Source organism: Lithobates pipiens, unplaced genomic scaffold, assembly GCF_037356315.1.
Source record: "Lithobates pipiens isolate NorthernLeopardFrog02 unplaced genomic scaffold, aLitPip1_a1.2 Scaffold_23, whole genome shotgun sequence".
Lineage (NCBI taxonomy): Eukaryota > Metazoa > Chordata > Amphibia > Anura > Ranidae > Lithobates > Lithobates pipiens.
Window position 1 is genome coordinate 84,317,379 of NW_027507785.1, and position 20,836 is coordinate 84,338,214.

Consider the following 20,836-nt stretch of genomic DNA (forward strand, 5'->3'; position numbering starts at 1 on the left):
TCGCAGCAGTACAAATACATTTTTTATCCTCTTCTGACCCAGAGCCAGCTGGTAGTGGGCTTTTAAGCTGATGGGCCAGAGCTATCCAAGGTTCAGGAAGCATCTTGACAATAATGTCAGAATCCACCCTGCTGTCTAAATGACAGCTGGCTCTGCCTTTTCAACAGATGGCTGAGAGCCAGAGCCAGCTACTCTCGCTCCCTTCCCAGCCTGGAGCTCCAGGGAGCACTGAAGGGGCATAATAGAGAGCAGTGACTAACTGTCACTGCTCTTTGCTCTGAGCAGACTGAAATGAACGATCAGGAATCGTGCGATCCCTTAGTTCGGTCTTAGAGGTGACATAGAACAGCTGCAGCATCACACAGACACTACAGTATAGCATGGAGGGGGCGTATAGAGTTTTAGTTTTTTCATACTTCTTCTTTAATCAGGTTGTTCAGTATTAATAACTGACTGGGAGAGAAAAGGACAGCACTAGATGCCAATCAAATGAGCTACTGGTCTGCTTCACTGTCCAATCAAAGATGATTAGCAGGAAGGTGAGCCAACTATATTGATGTAAGTGCAATGTAGCAAACTGAACTATAGCAATTTTTAGGACTGTCTGGACAGAAATAATATATCCATTGGTAAGTAAAACAGCGCTCATATACCAGCAGTGTATTTAGCTCTTTGCTTGGAGTTTAGCGTTATTCAGAGAAGTAGGTATGTTTTGTACACCGTGATGCTAACGTGTTAAAAAGAAACCGTGTAGCGGGAATAAAACTGTGCTAGGGAAATCCATACTCAAATGATAAGGTCAAGACAGATAGGTATAGTGCCTTGAAAAACTATTCACACCCCTTGAAATTTTCCACATTTTTGTCTTGTTAAAACCAAAAAAATAAAATATTCATGTTTTAAAAGAACTCAGTCAAAGTCCCAGACCTAAATCCAATTGAGAATCTGTGGCAAGACTTGAAAATTGTTTTCCACAGATGCTCTCCATCCAATCTGACAGAGCTTGAGCTATTTTGCAAAGAAAAATGGGCAAAACTCTCACTCTGTAGATGTGCAAAGCTGGTAGACACATCCCCAAAAAGACTTGGTTCTCCAAAGTATTAACTCAGGGGGGCTGAATAACAAATGCACGCCACACTTTTCACATATTTATTTGTAAAAAATTTCGACAACCATTTATCATTTTCCTTCCCCTTCACAATTGTGTGCCACTTTGTGTTGGTCTATCACCTAAAATCCCAATAAAATACATTTTATGTTTTTGGTTGTAACATGACAAAAATGTGAAAAATGTCAAGGAGTATAAATACTTTTCAAAGCACTGTATGAGGCCTTACAGTGGAAGAAAATTGGGCAAGTCCATGTGGCCACATGAGGCTCTTGCAGTGGTCTCCCATTACATGTGGTAACAAGGGGTAAAGTTCAGATTTGCTGCCTCTGACGCGGATCATCTGGTTTCGCAGTTTGGAGAAACTCTGGACTCCGTGTTGCTGGACTCTCAAAGGTCCAGCAACACGGTATAAAATCCACTCTTCTTTATTAAAATTCCATCAAGACATAGGGGTTCAATCCACAAACAGGTTGAAGGAATTCACCCCTCACAGGGGCCTTAGTCGTAAAGATGTGGAACTTTAACATTCTCACACCGTGGCAAAAGTAAACAAATCGGCAAGACGCAAGGTGGTCGTTCTGCCTCTCAATTGATTTCTCCCAATCAGAACTTTCACCTGGATATGTAGTTGAGAGCGCTTAAGAAAAATGGTCCACCCCTCAATTTCCACGTGTGCCTAAAGCTTTTGCATAGAACTGTTTATCATTCTCGAGTTCATATATGTCTTCAAACACAATATTTGACTTTCTCCTCTCCTCCTCTTCTCCTCTCTAGTCACATCCACACACTTCCAACCTCTATGGCTCCCTTTGAACCTCTTCTCCCCTCTAGAACTCCATATCTTATGTTTGACACTCTCCAACTCTTGAAATGTTTGAGCACACTCTTATCCCCACCTCTTCACACAAGAATGCAATTAGTTGAAGTAATTTTCTTTAGTCACTAATTGATCATTGCTTCCTCATCTACTAAGGCATACATCAACGCATAAGCAGCTTACTCCCTTACCTCATCTTTTATTTCTAGCCCTTGATTTGGGGTTGCTTTACTAAAACTGTAGCGTTAAAAGATCTGGTGCTGCTGTGCATGATATCCAGTCGGCTTCTAACTTCAACTTGTTCTGTAATAATTAAAATTATTGTAATGCCCCCCCCCTTTTTTTTTTTTTTTTAAATAAATATGTTATACTTACCTGCTCTGTGCTGTGGATTTGCACAAAACAGCCCATATCCTCCTCTTCTCAGGTGCCTCTTCTGTGGTCCCTCCTGTTAAGTGCCCTCACAGCAAGCAACTTGCTATGGGGGCACCCGAGCCAAGCTTCAGCTCTGTGTGTCCATTCAGACACAGAACTGTGGTTTGGCCCCACCCCCCTCTCTCCTGATTGAACTGATTTTGATTGACAACTGCGGGAGCCAATGGCTCAACTCTTTATCATACAAAGTAATTGCCTGTGTATTCGATCATTACTGGTATTAGTAATAACAAGACTTAAGCTATGAAGGGCAGGTGTAGAGCGGCATAGAGCCCACTCACTCTCCAGCAGATGATGCAAATCTGAAAAGGAGGGTCACACTGCTGGTATCATCCACAAGAAACTTTATTGGAGACTGCTCAGACAGAACATGGTTCTGCCATGGTGTTCTTTCTGAGCAGTCTCCAATAAAGGTTATTGTGTATGATACCAGCGGTGTGCAACCCTTCTTTTTAACCGGCAAAGAATTGTATTCTCATAATAATTATAAGCAGATGCCCAGGGCAGCCCACTTACCCTTACATAAGATGTAAAATGCCACCCCACCATCAGAAGTCAAGAGTCGTCCACCCTCCCTTACATCGCAGTGCACCCCTATTGTACTGCCGGTGCTGGGAGTGGAGCGGAGAAGCAGTAGGTGCAGGATCTGGAGTCAGCTGAATGCCGAGATCCATGGGAAGTGGAGACACGGGGGTGCTGCAGTTGCACAGAGAGGCGCAGGATCTGTAGGAGGAGATCCTTAATCTTCTATGCTGCCAACTGCTGAGACAGGTTGGGGGGAACAGAGATGAGCCTCTCCTTGGCTGCACGGAGAAGCATAGGATCTAGTGAAGGAGTTCTGCCCCCCATTCTGCTGCTAACTGCTGTGACAAGGGGGAATGCAGACATGAAGGCCATGAACCCCAGTTGTAGGAGAGGAGCAAGGGTCACATAAAATGACATGGAGAGCCAGGTTTGGCTTGTGGGCCTTGTGTTTGACACATGTGGGTTACACAATTTCATATAACCACAGCCATTCTCAGTTATATTTCAGCAAACATAAGCAGAGTCCAGGGCGATATACAACAGTACTTGATTACACAGAGGTTGAAATATATACCGTGTTTCCCCGAAAATAAGCCTGGTGTTATATTAATTTTGGCAACAAAAGACACAGTAGGGCTTATTTTCGAGGTATGTCTTATCATGCCATGTGCTGTCTCTCTCCCTCCCTGTCTGTCAGGAATCCCCTGTGTAAAAGTGCTTGTAGAATACTGGAATCCACTCTGTTACGGTATCACACAATGCAGATAGTGTATGCTTCTGCTATCCAACCGTGCCACATACCTTCTTATTGCACCACTGGGTGCTTCTGTGACCTGCCAGAGCTTGGAAAGGGGCAGATCTGCTTCCTTAGCCCACAGGACCTCTCCTCCCCACTCCGAGCACTGCAGCGAGGGGGGATCCCTCCATGACAGCTGGGAGGAGAGGAGCAGGAGATCAGTTGATCACCAATCGGAGATATTCCGAAGGTACTTGGCACAATTGGATCACACAGTCTACACTACTGTAACGGAGTGGCTTCTAGCACTCTACCAGAACTTTAAGCTAGGGCTTATTTTTGGGATAGGGCTTATATTGCAGCCCTTCCTGAAAATCACAGGGTAGGTCTTATTTTCGGGGAAACACTGTAGTTGCTCCAGTAAGCTGTGTTCAGAAAAAGTTTTGATAAATCTTCAAAAAGCTTATATTCTATGTCAAATGAAACCTATGTATCATCTTCTGCTTTTTGTGTCTAGGTTGCATGCCTTATTCGTGTCCCTTCTGAAGTGGTTAAGCAGAGAGCACAAGTGACTCCATCCTCCACTACCTACCAGATGTTTGCTGCTACGCTTCGCCAAGAGGTGAGTTTCGGCAATGCTTTGGAGGATTTCTGATAAGGCTGATGTAAAAAGACATATTTCTGATGCCAAAATTTGGGCAGAGCCAGTGAAAATTTTTGTTTCCAAGCAAAAGTAAATAAATAAAACTATGCATCAGGGTGCATCTGATTCCAACCTTAAGATACACCGTCATCAACCTAAAAAAAACGCAAAAAAATTGAGTTACTGCAGTGCAGAAGTCACAATCCACAACAACAGCAGGTACAGACTGGCGGTGATGGCAGTGTACAGCATTAAGGGCCTAACTCTGGCCTCAAGTAAGGCAATAGTATAGTCCAATGAAAGGTAATAAAGACAGGTCAGCAGTTTAACTGTGCCAGGTTGATCAAAATTGAGGATCCTAATTGCTTCCGTGCAATGATTTAATTTCTGTAATATTTTGTACTTTTTATATACTTGTAGTGTGCTTTTGCATTTTACTAAAAAATGTGACTACTCTGGGAAGAGTCATTTCCCTAGCACAGCCATCCTCTTCCTTGGGTGTCATAGCCCTCTCCTCTTCTGGGAGTGTCTATTGTTTGCTGGTCCAGCCCCTCCACCTCGGGCTTCACCTCCCTACATAACCATTTATTTAATGTAGCAGCTGAGAGAGGAGCGAAGGGGAATATTATAGAATGTCAATTGAGTGTCCGCTCAAGTCCCCTGGGGCTGGTGACATTATATTCAAGATGCCAGCACCCAGAAGCAGCCTCTGGGCTTTTGGATGTGTCTACCAAAGAGAAACTTGTACAGGTAAAAAACATGCAAATAAAATTGTATTGGAAGAGTTATTGGGACATAGGAAGGTTAGTATATGCTACGGATGACCTGAAAGTAGGGATTGTCCCGATACTAGTATCCGATACCTGGGAGAAATGAATAAAGCAACCCAGCGCAACCAGAAGTCAGCGGGCGGAACGATGGAAGTGATGCTCTGTGTTGACGTAAGCGTTTGGCCATCCCGACGCCCATCTTGGTACACCCTGCACTCGGCCGCAGTAAGCCAGCAGCGGACATCTCATTACACCCAGCCCATATAGTTCAGGCTGGGTGTAACACAATGACCGCTGGCGCTTTTAATGCAGCCGTGTGCCGGGAGTACCAAGATTGGCATCGCAAGTGCCTTTGCTCATGGCATGACAGTGCCTGCCCATCAGTACCCATAAATTCCACCTATCAGTGCCCAATGCCTATAAGTGCCACCTATCAGTGCCAGTCACCTATCAGTGCCATCTGTAAGTGCCCACCATCTATCAGTGCTGCATATCAGTGCCACCTAATCTGTATTGTGCTTTGAAAACTGTCACATAACATTAAAAATTTATTGATAATCGATATCGGCGAGTACTTAAAAAAAAAAGTATTGGTACTTGTACTCGGTCTTAAAAATGTGGTATCGGGACAACCCTAGCTGAAAGCAAAGCACAGGTTTGTCTTAAAGCAGCACACCAGCCAAATCTTTTTTTGGCTATATTGGATAATCGCAGTCATGTTTTTATTGCTGTGTCCCTGTTGGAAAGGTTTCCTTTCTTCTAAAGATATTTCCTCTATGCATGTTCTGAAGACAGCTATGAAATTGACTTTCTGCTCACTTTCTCTTCCTTGTTGTCACCTTGGTAATTGGTGAGGGGACACAGAGGACTGATAAAAGGTCAAATATTTTTGAAAAATAGACTGTTGCTTTGCACATCAGACATGCATTTATACAGACTTGTAAAGTTGCAGATAGTTCTACTATAGTGACTCTTAATGCTTGTGGCCACCATGGAGGAGAAGTCCCTTTATGGACTGTGTTGGTCTATTCTTGAAAGTTGTCACTTTAACAATTCCTACAAGGTATTGTCTCGCTAATATTAGTCCTCAGCAAGAATTGTGATATATTTATACTATTGTACCCAACTGCGTGTTTTCATGGATTCTTTGACATTGGGAATATGATGCACATATGGTGGACCTGCCCTTAGGTTCGACGCTTGTAGTTATGAGTCTACACTATTAGTCCAATCCACTGTTTTAATCTTAATGAAGAGCCCTGGGAGGCCTTCCTACACAAATCTTTTGAAATTGTTCCTCACCATGACCAAACGCTTATCTTCCATATATTCACAGCAACTAAGCAAGCCATTTCCTGGGCATGGAAGTCTACATCCCTCAACTTACTTTAGGTTAAGAGATGCATACAGGGTTATTTAATGAGAAGCTGGCTGCTATTCTAAATGATACACATGATAGGTTCCTCTCAAATGGACAGCCATGGCTTGATTATTCCTCTTCCTCTCAACTTACCGCACGGTAATTGGAACTTTAGACCTCATTCTTTGAGCCATGTCAATTGCCTCCCCTGGTTCCTTCGTTTCCCCCTTCTCTTTTTTTTCTCTTCCCCTAGCATTTATTCTCTTCTTCCTCCTCCGTTGTGTTCTTTATTTATTTTCTTTTATGGAGGGATCAGATCTCACCCACTCCCTATTGTTATGGTCAATACTCTTAGCCCTATTGCTGAGGGATTAGCTATCTACATAGACCGTCAAACCTACCTTCGCCACCATTTGTTACAGCACCCTATCAGTGTGAAGTCCTGCTCTGAGATATGTAATAGCTACCTTTGACGTGCAATTGTCCTTCCTTAACTATAATGTTTACATATCGTGTTTCAGTGTGTTCAACATTTATGCATTTTAATTTCAATTATCTTTAAGTACGTGATTTGTGATCAGATATTATGCAACCTCCTGTCTAAATTTATCAACTTCTTATTAATAAAACATTTTGGCAAAAGAAAGTTGTCACTTTGCCCTTTTGAGGCGTGCAAAGTGACAGGTTCTCTTGACAGTCCATCCTCCAACTTCTGCTTGCTCCACCTACTCCAGACTTTTGCTGCGATACCCCACCGCTTCCGTTTATGGAGGAGCGTATGACTATTCCCATCCTCCCAGGATGCAGTGCTCAGGCCAGAGGGGCCAACTTCATGCTTCTTAAAGGAGAATACAACACCACTGCAAATTTAGTAGATTTTTGTAGATGCAATTAATTCATGGTATATCCATGTATCCAACTAACAAACATACCTTGTAAAATTTGGGGAGAGGAATATTCACTGCAGGGCAGAGTATTTTAGGAGATGTGAATAACAGTGCAGCGCTTGCTATTGAATAAATGTACATATAACTAAATACAGTAAAATAAATTTTCATGAAAAACCTTAGTGTTAGTGATTCCGAAAACTGAACATCAGTGATGAGAGATATTATGCAAAAAGTTATTTAGTCGTTAAACAAAAAAAAAATTCCAAAAAATTATTAATGCAAAAAAGTATATTTACCAAAAATTGTTGCTAGAAAAGCAAACAAAAGACAAAACAAAAACATTCAAAGAAAGTCCCCTGCCTTGAATGTGTGAAAGTGACTTTTCAAGGTCCCATACACGTGAAGATAATTATTTATCGGTGAACAAAAAATAAAATTGATTGATCATATGAGATATAGGTGAACAAAAAATAAAGTTGATCCCGTGTATCTCAGGTGAAGGTGCTTGACCCCGTAAACTTTTTCACAGCAGCAACTCAAGTAAGTAATGCAGGCTTACCAGAACATCTAATAATGTGCGCAGATACGAATTCCCAAACGATTCGAATCGGTCGAGACGGTTCCTCGGACGCTCCACAGTCACCCGGACGACTCGAATCCTCTTTCCGGGCGGGAAGGTAAAACACAGCCCACACCTTCGGGTGTTCCGTGATCGAAGTCCGTTCCGGTCTGTTCGGAAGTCTCAAGGTGTCGTATCATCGAATGGATAAAAAAGAGATAAAGCACGCCCAATCGTGTGATAAAGTTTCAAACACGTGGAATTTATTTCTCAACCAAATACATGTTGGAAACTACGAATGACTCGATCGAGTCGCATAAAATTAGTCGTAACATAAAAAACGGTTTTGCTAGCAAAAGTATAAGACGAGCAGATAAAAAATAGCACGAAGTGTAAGCGTATCTACCCGACGATCGTTTCGTCACAATATGACGTCATCAATATGACCCCTGATGACGTCATATTGTGACGAAACGATCGTCGGGTAGATACGCTTACACTTCGTGCTATTTTTTATCTGCTCGTCTTATACTTTTGCTAGCAAAACCGTTTTTTATGTTACGACTAATTTTATGCGACTCGATCGAGTCATTCGTAGTTTCCAACATGTATTTGGTTGAGAAATAAATTCCACGTGTTTGAAACTTTATCACACGATTGGGCGTGCTTTATCTCTTTTTTATCCATTCGATGATACGACACCTTGAGACTTCCGAACAGACCGGAACGGACTTCGATCACGGAACACCCGAAGGTGTGGGCTGTGTTTTACCTTCCCGCCCGGAAAGAGGATTCGAGTCGTCCGGGTGACTGTGGAGCGTCCGAGGAACCGTCTCGACCGATTCGAATCGTTTGGGAATTCGTATCTGCGCACATTATTAGATGTTCTGGTAAGCCTGCATTACTTACTTGAGTTGCTGCTGTGAAAAAGTTTACGGGGTCAAGCACCTTCACCTGAGATACACGGGATCAACTTTATTTTTTGTTCACCTATATCTCATATGATCAATCAATTTTATTTTTTGTTCACCGATAAATAATTATCTTCACGTGTATGGGACCTTGAAAAGTCACTTTCACACATTCAAGGCAGGGGACTTTCTTTGAATGTTTTTGTTTTGTCTTTTGTTTGCTTTTCTAGCAACAATTTTTGGTAAATACACTTTTTTGCATTAATAATTTTTTGGAATTTTTTTTTTGGTTTAACGACGAAATAACTTTTTGCATAATATCTCTCATCACTGATGTTCACTATGGTTCAGTTTTCGTGATCACTAACACTAAGGTTTTTCATGAAAATGTATTTTACTGTATTTAGTTATATGTAAATTTATTCAATAGCAAGCGCTGCACTGTTATTCAGATTTTTGTTACTTAGGCCTAGTATCTGGGTTATTGTGTTCAGCTGCTGTTTTTTTAAATAATTTTTTTAAATAATTTTCTTCATTGTAATATTTTTTACTAAGCGCAGATTTTATATTTTGATTTTATTTTAGGAGATGAGTATATTGACTCTGTAGACGTGCACCTTTCATTCAGCAGAGACCTGCTGTAGACATATGGGGCATCTGGTGCAGCTGTGCATGGTAGCCAATCAGCTTCTAACTTCAACTTGATCAATTAAGCTTTGACACAAAAAACCTGGAAGCTGATTTGTTTCTATGCAGAGCTGCTTTAGATCTTTCACTTCCCAGTTTTAGTAAATTAACCCCGTGGTGTCTTATTCTTATAGTCTCATCTACCGCCTTTATTTTGCAGGGTATAAGGGGCCTATATCGAGGCTATAAAAGCACGGTACTGAGAGAGGTAAGTCATTTCATTTGCATATCGTGGTACAGTTTATTAAGGCTGTTAAAGTAAACTGCTCATTACCCACACTGTTCAAACTGACTATATGTTAAAAAAAAACATACATAAACAGTATATATCTACACTAAAATCTGTATAGCAAAACAACTAGTAGATCAAGAGATACAATCAGTGGAAGTTCGATTTATATCTCAAGCTTCACCTTGCTCCCTCCATCTCCATTTGTAAGGTAGACCTTCCATCTCTTTAAAGAATGTGGGAGGTGGGGCCAAGGTCAAATTACTTTAAAAAAAGTTGATATCTGCATATGGTATATTCTGAACCTACACCTAAAGCCTGGGTACAGTTGTTTTTGGGTTGCGTGAAAAAAAAAGGTCAGCTCTGGTCAGAAAGCTGTACTAACGATCCGACATTAATGCAGCGATCTCCCTTGATGAGCTGTTGTGTTCTGACGGGACCGCCCCCCACCAGAACACTCCGATTAGCGCTCTCTGCCATTGGCTAAGAGCGCTGATCAGTAGTTGGATGGCTGCTAGTTTTCCAGCATGCACGTCCGACGGAAGCCGGCTAAACAGCTGGCTTACATCGGACAGACTGACCTACAAACAGGCCGAATGTGGGCCATTTTTTTTTTTTTTTGTACCAACCAATGTCTTCCAACATTCGGCACATGTGTACCCGGCTTATGGATCTACTGGAGGTTTTTATGCCTACTCATGGCTCACTTTGCTTCCCCCAACTCAGAGATCCTGCTCAGTGTTTACATTAGAGATTAGATGGCTGCTGGCAGAGGGGTGGAGGAGGAGCCAGCTTCTGAGTCAATGCTGTGAAGGGGGAACAGCTTAAAGGGGTTGTAAAGGTAAAAAAAAAAATTCCCCTTAATGCAATCTATGCATTTAGGTGAAAAAACATCAGACAATGCCGGCCCCTCCGTTTTACTTACCTGACTCCTCGAAAGTCCCGCTCTCGCACCCGACATCCTCTTCGCCGATAAGCCGCTGATTGGTTACAGTGGATGGATTGAAAGCAATGCAGCCATTGGCTCGTGCTGCTGTCAATCACATCCAATGACGTGGGGGCGGGGCCGAGTGACACAGTGAGTGGCTATGGCCGCCGGCTGTATCACAGTAGTGAGCCTGCAAGCACTTCTCACCATGCGAGGGAGCTCGCATGAACGTGAGAAGTCCTTGCGGGGGGGGGGGGGGGGAGAGCGGAGACAGCCGCCGAGGGACCCCAGAAGAACAGGTTGTGCGCCACTCTGTGCAAAATGAGTGGCACCGGGGAGGTAAGTATAACATGTTTGTTATTTCGGAGACAGCCGCCAAGGGACCCCAGAAGACCAGGTTCGGGGCCACTCTGTGCAATATGAGTGGCACAGTGGAGGTAAGTATAACATATTTGTTATTTAAAAAAAAAAAAAAAACATATATATATATATATATATATATATATATATATATATATATATATATATATATATATATATATATATATATATATATATATATATATATACCTTTACAACCCCTTTAAGCTAAGCTGCTGAGTCACTGCTGGGGCCTCAAGGGTAGCTGAGCTGCCAAATCATTGCTGGGGGTGGAAGCAGGGGTAGCTGAGCTGCTGAATTACTGATGGGAGGGGGAAGTGGGGCAAGCTGAGCTGCCAAGTCATTGTTGGGAAGGTAAGCAGGGGGAGCGGAGTAGCAGAGTCTTTGCTTGGGGTTGAAGCAGGGGTAGCTGAGCTGCTGAATTATTGATGGAAGGGGGGAAGTGGGGCAAGCTGAGCTGCCAAGTCATTGCTGGGAGGGTACACAAAGTTAGCAAGCTACTAAATACTGCTTGGAGGGGGGGAGCTGAGACTAGTGCCTTTGCTGTGAACTGGGAGGATAAATTGCTCTATAGCGTCTGTAGCTACAGAGGTCAGTGGAGTATTTTAAAGCTCATTTACTGTTCATTAAAACATAAATACTTAAAGTGGAAGTAAACCCATCGATTTAAACAGTTAAAAAAAAAAGGCATGCCGGGAATGCTAACTGCACATTGGCTGTTCTCTCAGCCAAACTATCAAACCATCCAATGGCTGGTGTCATAACGAATCACATGTGCAGCACCATAGCAGTTGAAGATTAAACTGAGGCAAAGATGGCAGCTTCCTTGGATGAAAACGATAGGGGAGTTTACTTCCACGTTAATGTTTATATAGCCTAGTACATTTTAAAAAGCCAGCTCATGGTTGAGCTTGCTAGCAACCAAAAAAGACTATAAAATCTATACATTTTTGGTGGAGCATTTTTTTTTTAAATAAACCAGATAAGAATTATCCTGTCATGATTTTAGAGCCTATCAAACACATGTTTTTCTATCAGATTTCATCAACATTTGGATATAATACAAAGGCGTACAAGTCACTCTGACTTACCTAGACCTCAGAAATTAATGAATACATTTTCATGCCAATGAAAGGCGGTTTTGCATACCAACAAATGGGCGAAATGACTAACTCCAGCCCAGCTCAGCTCGCTTATAAAAATCACCCTGACATATGTCAGCGGAGTAATTAATTTTCCAGCGGCGATAAAAAGACCAGAATGCGACCTTTCCGAGGTGTGTTTGCTGCACAAAATGGCAGCACTTTGTATGGTATTTAATTGGGGTCTTTTCTATTCTGTGTACTCATAAAAGAACCTTCAAAACTGATTCCGTATGAATTATTTGCTAATTTCCAGATAGCAGTCAGCGGAATGAAAACAATTATTGATGTGGGAGATGAGGATTTTCTCATCTTGAGATAAACGTGCACTCTGCTTATTAGGTAGGGGGATGGATGCTATTTCTTGTTGATTAGGCTTGTGTATACAGTATTTTCTGTTATTGAATAATATTTTCATGCAAAGCAGGTAGGAAGCCATTGTGTCTTTTTTTTTTTTTTTTTCTTTTTTTTTTTTTAATTTTTCAATTCTGCCAGGCTAGAGGTTTAAAGGGACTCTGTCGCTAAAATGAAACCATGAATAAAGTCCCCCCCTACAAAGAAAACGCTAATACCTCTCTAGCTGTGTGCACTGCTGATCTCTGTCTGTAAAGATAAATTGAAGTTTGAAGTATTAACAGGATCCAATGCTTCTGGGAAGTTTTTGGTGCCTAGTCACTCTCAGCACTCAGTTGTTCCTTTCTCTGGCCCCTAAGTTGCTACAGGATGAATTCATGATGTAAGGTCTAGCAGGAGAAGCCTCTAAGCACAGTTTGGGACAAGGCACCCAACAGTCCTTGCCATGTAAAATTCTGAAGATTCTTTTGGTGGGAACTTAATACAGTGGAAATCAGAGACACATGCACCATGAGAAGTTTTGATTTTCTTCTTTGCAGGGGACAATAAAGCTGAGCTGCTGATAGAACAGCTTCATGGAATTCAGTGTTTTTTGCTGTGAAATTTGAGGATGAATTGCTCCTTGGCAAACACAGCTACAGAGGTGATGGAGGGCTTGTTTTAAAGCACATCTGCTACTTTTTAAGGGCCACTGTACATCGTTAAGTTTTGTCCCGTGGGCTGAAGTGGATTGTCAATTTCTTCATCCGTACTATAAGGTAATTTCCACTGCCGGCTATTATATTGTGATACTGCCTGATTGCAGTGGCTCTGTACAAAAATTTGGTGCTTGCAGGACTACCCATGCCTTGGGTTTTGGCCAATTCAACAAGAGTCAGTCAAATTCAAGCCATCTGTGAGGCCTTATGAATATCTTAATACTTCAATGTCCATAGCCTGACCATAGGATCGATTTTAAGGTATCTTCAAACACTAGAATGCTGCCAGCCGCACATGCATGCTCAGGGTGCTAAACAATTGTTGCTTGTATGAGTGTGTGCCCTTGGTGATGGAAGGGGTGCACCAACCTGTCCTGAGTTACAACAATATTGGTCCAGAACATCAATCATGACCAATCCATCTCCTCCAATGCAGTTTCAGCCATGCAGAATTTTTGGAGACATTGATGCAAAAATTAAAAAAAAAATCTTTGGAGTTCACAATTATTTTTAGAATCCACTTTTCTGCTTTCCTTCAGCAGTGTGTGTGTTCCTTATTTAAACCTGCCAGGATTGCAGATATTTGGAACAGCGGGCTAATGCAGCTGAGTACTTGGGATCTTTCACTGTAATGTAGCAGGGTGATATCTGAATTTTAGTTGGCATCATGCGAAACAGACTTAGAACCATTTAGTAATATAATTGCAACTTTAAGAGAATGACTTCAAACTCCAGAAACAAGTGTTACGCATCCCATATAATGGATGATTATGCCAGGGCTGAGTCTGAATTATTTAGTTTTCATTTTACGCTTCTCTTAATTAGGTCTTATAATGTTTCCAGTAACAAAAAGGTTCACACAGATTAGCTGGAGTTGAATTAAAGTGTCAGTAACACATTGCTGATAATTGCATGGAAATACTTTGACAAATACAGTTGTGCAATTACTGAAGACAGAGCCTGGAATGATCTGAATCAAAGCAGTATTGGGTTGAACTTTTTTTTTTTTTTTTCAAGCAAATTAAGATTTCATAAATAAAACGAGGTGGCTGGGATTTTTTAAATAAAGGACAGCAATGGCCAAACAGTGAAAGTACACGCGCAAGCATGCAAGACACGTAAAGCTTTTTTTTAATCTGCCGTAACATTTGCACATTATTATTATTATTATTATTATACAGGTTTTATATAGCGCCAACAGTTTTCGCAGCGCTTTACAACTTGAGGGCAGACATTACAGTTACATTACAATTTGGTACAAGAGGAATCAGAGGGCCCTGCTTGTTAGAGCTTACAATCTAAAAAGGAAGGGTCAATTGATACAAAAGGTAATAGCTGTGGGGGGATGAGTTGATGGAGGAAGTAAAACAGTGTTAGTTAGAAGCAGGATAGGCTTCTTTGAAGAGAAGGGTTTTCAGGGATCGCCTAAAGATGAATAGATTAGGGGACAGTCAGACAGATTGGGGTAGGGTGTTCCAAACGATGGGAGAAGCTCTGGAGAAATCCTGGAGGCGAGCATGGGATCTGGTGACAAGGGAGCTAGAGAGCAGGAGGTCTTGGGATGACCGAAGAGAGCGGCTTGGTTGGTATTTTGGGACTAGGTTAGTGATGTAGCTGGGGGCAGAGTTATGGATGGCTTTGTAAATTATTGTTAGTACTTTGAATTTTATTTGTTGGGTGAGTGGAAGCCAGTGCAGGGATTGGCAGAGAGGGGTGGAAGACACTGAATGGTTGGTAAGGTGGATGAGTCTTGCAGCAGCATTTATTATGGACTGAAGGGGGGTTAGTCTATGTAAAGGTAATCCAATGAGGAGGGAGTTGCAGTAGTCGAGGCGAGAGATGACCAGGGTGTGATTTAGAAGCTTGGTGGTGTAATTAGTTAAAAAGGGGCGTATTCTGGAAATGTTGCGGAGGCTAAGGCCGCGTACACACGGGCGGACTGTCTGTCCAACTTAGTCCGCTGAAACGTGTTTCAGCGGACAATCCGCTCGTGTGTGGGCTTCAGCGGACTTTTTCAGCGGACAGTCTGGCGGACTAAGTCTTTCGGAATTTCCGTAATACAGTCCGTCCAAACTTGGTTTCAGCGGACAGTCCGCTCGTGAGTAGGCAAGTTGGACGGACTAAGTATGGCGCATGCTCAGAAAGGATTTACACAGGGCCGAAGGTTGCTTTGCAGTGTATTGGACGTCGTATTTCTAGTCCCGTCGTACGTGCTGTACACGTCATCGCGCAAGCTTTCAGCGGACTGTCTGTTCATCGTGTGTGGTCAAGTCCGTTCATTCAAAAGTAGGACGGACTGTCTGTCGGATTGTCTGACGAACTTAGTTGGCCAGACAATCCGCCCGTGTGTACGCGGCCTAAGGCGGCATGATTTGGACAGGGATTGTGTGTGGGCCTGAAAGGACAGTTCAGAGTCAAAGGTTACCCCTAGCACCCTGGCATGTGGGGACAGATTGATAAATGTGCCATTGATCTTGACAGAGAAGTCAGGGGAAGGGGCACATGGGGGAGGAAATATTAAGAGCTCGATTTTAGATAGATCAAGTTTGAGGAAGTGGTTTGACATCCAGGCTGATATGTCTGTTAGTTGATCAGTAATGTGTAAGGAGATTGATGGGGTGAGCTGGGGGGCAGAGAGATAGATTTGGGTGTCATCAGCATATAAATGGTAGTGAAAGCCATGGGAGGCTATCAGCTGGCCCAGGTAGGACGTGAGGATCAAGAATAGTAGAGGTCCAAGGACAGAACCTTGGAGGACCCCAATGGAAAGAGGAGTTGGAGAAGAGGAAGTGGAGTTGTAAGTGACACTGAAGGTGCAATGAGATAGGTAAGATTCGAACCAACGGAAAGTGCAGCCACGGAGACCAAGCAAATTGAGTTTTTTGAGGAGGAGGGGATGGTCAACTGTATCAAAGGCAGCAGAAAGGTCCAAGAGTAAGAGCAAGAGTAAGCATAAAACTAAGTCTTGCTGTGACTTAGTTTTATGCCACAGACGCTCAAGAGCACGGCTACATTTTTGAGGCTTCTGGTATTGTCTGTTTGCCAGGGTTGTACCGGTCGGGGCCTGATTCTGTGCGTAGTGAGGGGGGCGAAGGTATCCAGGGTGGATGACAGTGAACTGTTGTAGACAAAAGTGACCAAGTTGGGGCAGGACGAGGATAAGATTTTGTCGTAGAGACAATATGTAGCAGAAAAAAGAAGATAAGGATTAAGATGGCAAAGGTTTCTAAGCGTAATAGTTTGGTAGTTGGAAGGCAAGGAGGAGGCAGACAAGGAGATAGTGAAACTAATAAGGTTAATCAATGCATATACTCTTGTTTTCTACCTATATCTATATGGCTGCATGGCATAAAAGCTATAGCTGTATACAAAGGTGGAGTTAAAGGAATTTTACTAGGTGAACTCCAAAAAATGTATTTTAATTTTAAATGTATACATGAATTTAAAGACGACGTTAGTCCGGGTTCATCCATGCAATGCAGTGAAGATGGCTAAATGGTCAGCAAAAACACTGAGATCCCGGATGCGTTTCCTATAAAGAATTTTCAGTTCTGCTCAACTGCTTAAAAATGGCAACTGATGGTGTCGCACATCAACCAAACAATCTTGCAACCAAAAAGACATCTTTCGTGTCTTTAGAAGCGGTGCATTACATCTGCTACCATTTAAGGTCTACAACACAATTGAGTACTGCCACAGTTGAATACTTTTTTATTTACACTAACAGTTATAACTTTTTTTAAGACAAGCTTAATGGTTATAACTTTTTTAAGACAGGTTTTGGGAAGCTTACCTACTTCCAAGGTCCAAGCAATACAGTAATTGCAATTGTGCACTAATACAGCTACACTCACCTTAAACCACATGTGTCCAACACAAGGCCCACAGGCTATTTCATGTGGCCCTCGCACCTCTCCTACAGCTGTGGTACCACCCTCACGTCCGCCCCCACCTTGTCTCGGCAGTCAGCAGCAGAGAGGACAGAACTCCCCTGCCAGATCCTGTGCTCCATGCAGCTGCGAAGAGGCTCCTCTTTGCCTCCCCCCATCTCAGCAGTTGGCAGCAGAGAGGAGGACAGAACTCCCACTACAGATTCTGCTCTTCTCTGTGCAGCCACAACACCCCATAGTCTCTGCTGCCCCTGGTCTGAGCATTTGTCAAACTCCGGCAGCTGACTCCAGCCCTCCTCTGGTCCTCCTTCAGACCTTGCACTTTCTGCTTTCCAGCTCCTCCCGCAGCTTCTTCCTGGCAGCAGCACAAGGTAAGAAAGGTGCACTGTGTTGTATAAAGATGGTGGTTGACTCTTGACTTCTGATCTAGGGGGTGGTGGGGTACTCTGGACATCTGCTTATAATTATTATGAGAATAATACAATTCTGTGTCAGTTAAATCAAATGCAGAGGCAATTATTTAATATGATAAAGTGTTAATACGTTTAAATAGTCTTAAAGATACAACCAGCCTTTTGAGGGCATCCACAGTGCGGATGTGGCCCACGGTTAAATTGATTTTGACATCCCTGCCTTAAACATTGAACATTGAAGTCTATAAAAGCTAAAAAGAACCGGGATATGCATGAAACGTTAGCGCTACAGATACAATGACCTCTGAAGGCTGATCATAGATTCTATTTAGTTATTTGAACCCAAATTCAGAGAAACAATCAAGGCACTTGGTAAAGAACAATAGTCACAGAACTGTACAAACAAGGACCAAACACTTTTTATCCCAATACTTCTAATTTTTCACAAAAAATACTGTTTCCTGTGTCCCCTTGGGTGACCATGCAAGAAGTATAAATGAACTTCTCCAATGGAGATACAGCAAAAAAAACCTGCAAGGGTTCTCTAACTCTTTTTGCTTGACCCAATACTAAAAACTATGTCTTCCACTTTAATATAACTATCCAAAACGACGAGCCCAATGATCTACGTTACAGCATTTCTGATTTGTGCATTCCTCTGATTGGTCGAATAAATTTGCTCATTTAGGAGGGGGGGGAACATCTGTCAGAATGGCATTGTCCTGGCTTCATGGGAAAAATAAGTTATGTTTGGAATTTTTCCATTAAACAAATGTTGTAAGTTTAAAGCAGATGTCTTAAATAGACACTATTATTAATCGGAAATTTTACACGAGAGGAAACCAAGCTCCTTGTCTAATCAGCGTATTTATTTAACCGTTCGCCATAATCAGCTGGACCAGGGCATACCTTTATGTTTAAGTCCGACAGATAGTCTTTCCATGAGAACAAAGGAGTGAATTAAATTGAGAGATTTTATTAGCTTAGACCTCAAAAGCCACCTGTCTGTGTTCTTTCAATAAAACATTGTGTTTTTGTCCTCTTGCAGCTTATTTTGTAAAATGGATTAATGGTATAATGCAGCCCCGGGTAATGACAACTGGGAACGAGCAAGTTCTGGGTTTCAGACCTTATTCTTCTATACATTGAGTATTATGGTGTATTTTTGTAGATAGCATGAAAAGACTAGCCCTTTTGCTTGCCTTACAATTGCTGTGCAGTTTTAGATAATGAAAGACCCTAATTGTGGAAAAGTATGTGAAGCAAACCTGGGCTGTGTCCGCATAGGCCAAAGCAACAGGTTCTCTTTAATGTCTCACCCTCCCCATTAGCACATATTCACATTTTCTTTGCTTGCCCGCTGTTCTGTTCTTCTACCAGAAATAAAGAAAATACCTCATTCTTCTGGGTATGGAGGAGCATGCGATAGAGCTGGTGATTGGCTCAGCACTATCACATGGGGGGTGGGAGAATCCTCAGCCCTGTTTAAGCTTTGTTCTTCTCTTCGTATAGTGGAACAGAGTGAAGGGGGTGAAGAAAAGGTGAGTATGTGTTGGTGGTGGGATGTAGACATTAAAGGAAAAGTATGAGCTTATTAAAAAAATAAAATAAAAAAGAAACCGCCCATAATCGCCTCCATGCTGCAACTTTCCCATGCTGGCTCTGAAGAACTGGAACAGGATGAACGTGGTTGGCTTCGGTTCTGAACAGTGCACTGACAGACGGAGCCACCTGTCAATCAGGCAGCCGGTGCAATGTTGGGATCCTTCCCAACCCTGGCTTGGCTCTGCCTCATCAACTGTTAGCAGGCAAAAGCCCACTATCTGCTGACTCTGGGGTCAGAGTAGAGCAAAAGTAAAGTAAAAGTACCACTGTGGTTCACAGGAAAAATACAGCCATAAAAGCTTTGGCCCTACTTCTCTTTTAAAGGGTATTTTAAGGGATATTTCAAATATTTAACATATTTCCATTTTTTTTTTTTAAACACCCCCGTAAATAAAAATGAAAGAAGCACTGTTCATGCTCCAGCACCGCCTTCCACATCCTCCTCTGTCCTATGCCACCACTTGTTTTCCAGGTTGAATGATGCTGAGCCAAGCAAGGGTGGCATAAATACCTCTTAAAAAATGAATAAATACCCCAGTTGGTCAGGTGTGCAGCACTTTCCCCTATCTATGGTGGGCAGCATTTCACCCGGGCTTCACCGGCGGCTTCCCCTGCTCTCCACAGGCATCATGGCAACGACGGCTTCCATTTCCTCCCTCCGTGGTGGTTATTCGGGGCTCTTTTCTTTTCGGACCTATAGGAAAACAGATCTGGGACCCGCTTCTGAGTGGCCGGATCAAGGATCCATTTTTTAATAGCAAATATCCATTCGCTGTTGTAACACCTGGGTGGGCTCGTAGCACAGTGCTCTGCGCCCGGAGCCCACCCTATTTTGAAGGCTATTAGAGCCTCTGACTTTAATCTGCTGTAATTCATGTGCCCGGAGTCCTGAAAGGGGCCAGTGCATGATTAGGGGATGGCTGCCATGGATAAAGGGGGAAGCGCCCGGGCGTCCCTAATGGATGGGCCACCATTGCCTCTAGGGGTATGTCATCATGCTGGCCTGGGCTCACAGTATTCAACATCATGACCTCTCACTGCAGTATGTTGGGATTCTTGATCTCTCCCTTGGTGGAATATGGAACATATCACTCTTGTGTTTTGACAGTGAGGAGAGGAGGTGATCTGTAGTCCAGCAGAGAAGAAGTTAGGCAGCGTTGACAACACTGCTTTGAATTTCAATGCAGCAGAGGCAGTGTTGCCAGAACACAGCAGGGGTTAGGAGCCTACTTGAACTGGTATTTTTCAGTACATACAATGTTTTTTAGGAGACAAATCATGGGGAAATCTGTCATAGATGTACTATTATTTAAATAGCATTAACAATTTATGCAACGCTTTACATATACATTCTAGGGTTGCACCGATAATAGTATCGGTGGTGATACCGAGCATTAGCACAAGTATCTGTACTCGTGCAAATGCACCAATACTTTCAGGCTCGACTCTTTGAGCTGTCAGTGGGTCTCCCCAGTGTAAAAGAAGTCCAGTAATTGGAGCTGTCAAAAAAAAAAAAAAAAAAGCTGCCTGGCAATGTTTATTACCTATGTTGCGCAGCCCTGAAACACTAAAATAAAAAGAAACATTGTTTCTTTTTTTATATTTCTGGTCCTTCATCTGCAGATCAAAGGGATGAACAAATGTTCCTCTGTTTAACCCCTTAATAACCCTTAATTTACTCTAATCAGCCTTAATTAACTCTCTATTGCCCTCTATTTAATTATTTTCCTGCTTTTTTTCATTTGTTCACGT

General features: G+C 42.5%; 1 protein-coding gene across 1 annotated transcript in view; it reads left to right on the top strand.

The window, feature by feature from the left end:
• SLC25A26 (solute carrier family 25 member 26) overlaps window positions 1-20,836 on the top strand; it is a 210,427-nt gene that overhangs the window by 49,004 nt on the left and 140,587 nt on the right. The window contains exons 4-5 of the mRNA XM_077451967.1: window positions 4,142-4,246; window positions 9,605-9,652. Coding sequence (XP_077308093.1) covers window positions 4,142-4,246; window positions 9,605-9,652 — 153 coding nt within the window. The remainder of the gene's footprint in view (window positions 1-4,141; window positions 4,247-9,604; window positions 9,653-20,836) is intronic.